General features: G+C 42.8%; 1 protein-coding gene across 1 annotated transcript in view; it reads right to left on the bottom strand.

Moving 5' to 3' along the window:
• Positions 1-205: 205 nt before the first annotated feature.
• Positions 206-4,155, bottom strand: part of LOC104402742 (transmembrane protein 131-like) — a gene marked incomplete at its 5' end in the record, with an annotated part of 13,780 nt that continues 9,830 nt past the window's right edge. The window contains 3 exons of the mRNA XM_010010700.1: positions 206-619; positions 2,084-2,226; positions 3,073-3,161. Coding sequence (XP_010009002.1) covers positions 341-619; positions 2,084-2,226; positions 3,073-3,161 — 511 coding nt within the window. The remainder of the gene's footprint in view (positions 620-2,083; positions 2,227-3,072; positions 3,162-4,155) is intronic.

Genomic DNA, 4,155 nt, shown 5'->3' with positions numbered 1-4,155 from the left:
CTGCAAATCCTAGACCACTCCTAGTTTATAGCACAGAATGTAAGCTTCAGAAGAAACATGTGCAGTACAGGTTCATGGATGCTTTAAAGAACCTAATAGTATCCTTATTCTTGAAAAAATTTGAGATTTAAATTTACAGCCTTCACTTGACAATAACAGCATCCTGAATATGCTTTGCTTTTTAAAATGCACTGAATGCTCAGACTTCAGTAAAAAAAAATTTATTTTCAATATAAAAGTGCCAAAATATCCACCAACATTGTAATCTATTCAACAACCAGCTTACTCTAGTAATCAAAATTGCAAGCATCTTTATTCACATTTTAAAATCAAATTCCTTTCACATGTTTCCACAGTAACCCGAGTCCCTCGAAAGTGGGAAATTTGCATTTCGATTGGTTGCTGTAGTCCATATGTCCAAGTTCATGTAGGCACGGAAGGGGTTAAACCTCGGATAGTATTCCTGCTTACACATAACTGCCTGGTTTTCCACATGGGTTGAGTGTTGGGTTGTGGCACTGACGGGGCAGCAGCTTTCATAAACATCACTCTGAGGTGCCCAGATGGAACCAAAAAGTCCAGACATCGGAGACAAGCTTCGGGTGCTTGAGAGGTAGGGCTGTAGGGCAAAATAAAATCATTATGGGAAACTGCAGAATGGACCACTTGGGGAGAAAACGTGGACATGAAGTACTGAGTGGGAGGAAGCTGAATTTACATAGAGAACTTGGGAAACACACAAGTAGAAAATTGCACGAGTTCACAAAGCGGTATGTTTGTCGAAAATACTACAATAGCATTAGTGTGTGTGTGTAAAGGCACTTTCCTAAATGAAGCCATATGAGCTCCCCCCTGCACAGCACTGATACTACTGTAACAGGAATACAATATTGAGTTCTGGTCAGGCTGTTCAGAAAAATAAGGGAGAAAGGGAAGACGTGAAGAGTACCACGCATGTTTTGAGAACTGAAAGAGAAGGATGCCTAAGAAATGACAAGAAAAAGGTTGAAGTATGTGTCAGTACTGAAAGACTGCATGCTGGGAGCAGAGAGGCGGATTCACTGTGGAAAAGAGACTGTAATTGGGAGCTAGGGAATTGAGTTAGAAAGTTTCGAAAGCTTATAAAGAACCTCCTGGAGGGCAAGATGTGTTAGGCTGCGAGGAAGTCCTCTTGGAGAAGGTCATGGAAGTCTTGGGACTTTTGAAACTGAATGAAACACTGAAATGTATTGTGGGGAAAAGCTCGCCAAGGAAATGAACTGAATTATCTAATGTATTTATTTTCCAAACTTTACCTTCTGTGTTTCCTGGCGTTCCTGAATAAAATATGAAATAAAGCCATGTCTATGTTACCAAACAGTCTTCTACCACTTTTGCCACTTTTTAAACACTCAGAATTTTCACTTTTGCAGTTAGAAACATTTCTTGCTTTATTTGGTTTTATTCAAAATAAACCTACTGTAAATAAAAAAAGAAAAAAATTCTAAAATAGACTATTTTGAAATATGAGCAGAAGAGAAGGTGGTTACAATTAAAGACCACCTTGAACTGAAGTCACTACATTGCACTATGGGATGACATCAACATGGCTAGTCTGCACCGTAACAGGTCAAAGTCAGCACTCAGAACTCCGCACAAATCCAGCTTAAATCACTTGGATTTCCTATAAAAAAAAAGCCTGTCAATGTCACTGAGAGCAGCTGTCCATTCAGCTCTACAGTTTCCAAATCTCTTTGGGTTTTGCTGTCAGCACTTTTTGTGTTTTACTCTCATCTGGAAAGGTTGATTTTGATACAAAAAGTCTCAATAGACTATGTAAGTCCAAAATGTTTTTCCACATGTAAGATGATTTTAGTCAATTTTCAGGCAAGAGGATCTGTCTTAAAATTTCACAGACACGGTCTAGTAACAACCTTGACAAACAGCTGGGGAAAAGCCAGGCCACCAATGCCAGCATCACATACATGCATCAGGCTAAAGGATTCATGAAGAATGTGAAAGCTGCGGGTAGAAAAGACAGGAATGCGCTGGGAAGGCTTTGAAGAGGAGCACGAAGGCAGCGCCTCGCAGTGACAGTACTCACTGTGGAGCTGACATAACTGGTGGGCTCCCAGGTGGGCGGCATGTTGGGAGGCGCATTCCAGGTGGAGGGACAGTTCTGGTCAATGAAGGCTGTGTTCTGCACTGCTGCAGTACCTGGGAAGCCACTGGGGTAGTTCATGTTTTCTGCAGTTTATAAAAGCAGGAAGACAACATAAGGCTTTTGCAATATAAACACTCCTAAAATTTCAGTGGAGGAGCATTGAATCTTCTTGGGAGTGAGCCAGGCTGGAACTAGCTTAAGCCTTCAGTGGCTTCAGGCAGCTTCAGGGCAGCACAGCAGCAAAGCATAACAGCTTCTGCTAACAGGACTACCACTCTGTATTAGGGACCCACTAAGAAATTGCTATTAGGAGGACAGGATGAAGAGTTGGCAATCTCTCTACTGGAGAGCAGAGTCTTTATTAGCCACAGAACTTGCATGGCAGAGCCTATCCAGGCTTCACTGCCAACATGCCTCAGCTCTAAGCACCTGAGCGATCACTGTGCTGCCTGATCACTGTGATAGTGTAGCCTGACCTTTAATTATTGCTTAGGTAATGCTAAAGAATTCTAGGTTGCTGCCAGTGTGCTTCCCAAGCCAAGAAATTCTAGCCTGGAAAGGTAATTGGTCACAAGAGGCCTTCTGTTTCACACACTTGAAGGCAGAAGCCTGCCAGAGGGGAAACAAAGAAAATTGTGCAAAAAGATTTGTGTAATACTGTAGTCACGAGCATTTTTCTCTGTTCCCTCTCAGAGTCCTGTATACTGGCTTTGCAGGCTTAATTACTCCATATGAAGATCAGTCTTCTCATCCACCACATGCAGACATCATTTATTACTACAGAGCACCCAGTCAGCTGGAAACCATAAAGCCCACTTGAGCAATGAATGCCCAGATGTTTATAGACAAGCTCAGCCTTTTGTTCTACAAAAGGTGAGAGGAAAAAACATCATGCCCAGTGATAATTCATAAGCTTTATTCCATCTTACCTTCTGGGAAAGCACCATATTCGTTCATCTCTAGAGGACAATACATGTTGGAAAACTGGCTGTCACAAGCTGCATTCCAGTCGATGAAGCTGTCCCAAGAAAAAGAAAAATCTGCTGTCAGAAACAATTTGCAGAACTTCTGAAAAGTATTTAGAAATACTTATTTAATGTAAAGCTGTTGGATGCAAAATGCCTGTAACTGATGATGAGGCTTTTCACATTCTGCTTGCCAATTCTGCCAGTATTCACTCTGACACACTACGTCATCACAGCGATTCTCTCAGTGAGCTCTTTTTCCTCTGGGAAGATGAATAACTTGTAATGACAGCTACCAGAGCCCTGCAACACCTAACTGGCTGCAACTTCTTCCTCTGTAAAAAGAAAGTAATTGTATGTCCTGGGTTCAGCTACAGCAGTCATTTTTTCTCCTTCTTAGTAGCTGGTGCAGTGCTGTGTTTTTGACTTTCAGTCTGGGAACAATGCTGATAACACCGATGTTTTTAGTTGTTGCTCAGTAATGTTTACTCTGACCAAGGACTTTCTCAGTCTCATGCTTTGCCAGAGAGGAGGGGAAGCCAGGAGGAAGCAGAGGCAGGACACCTGACCCAAACTGGCCAAAGGGGTATTCCATACCACAGCACGTCATGCCCAGTATAGAAACTGGGGGGAGTGACCCGGAAGGCCCAGATCGCTGCTCGGGTCGGGCTGGGTATCGGTCGGCGGGTGGTGAGCGGTTGTGTCCTTTTCCCTTGTTATTCCTCTTATTATTGGTAGCAGTAGTGGTTTGTATTATACCTTAGTTACTGGAGAGCTGTTATCTCAACTCGTGGGAGTTACATTCCTCCGATTCTCCTCCCCATCCCTCCGGGAGCGGGGGGAGGAAGGAAAAGGGGGGGAGTGAGCGAGCGGCTGCGTGGTTCCAAGTTGCCGGCTGGGCTTGAACCACGACATTGTACTTCTTTCCCACAACCATAGAAATATGGTAGATATAAAGTGCAATAATGTAATGTGAGGTAGAAGAAAATGTAACTCATTCTCAAACATTTAAATGCTTGAGAACAGCAATTAAAATGGAGATTTCTA

Source organism: Nestor notabilis, unplaced genomic scaffold, assembly GCF_000696875.1.
Source record: "Nestor notabilis isolate BGI_N333 unplaced genomic scaffold, ASM69687v1 scaffold4113, whole genome shotgun sequence".
NCBI lineage: Eukaryota > Metazoa > Chordata > Aves > Psittaciformes > Psittacidae > Nestor > Nestor notabilis.
The sequence above is the reverse complement of the archived record's forward strand: the minus strand, read 5'-3'. Positions and strand labels throughout refer to the sequence as shown.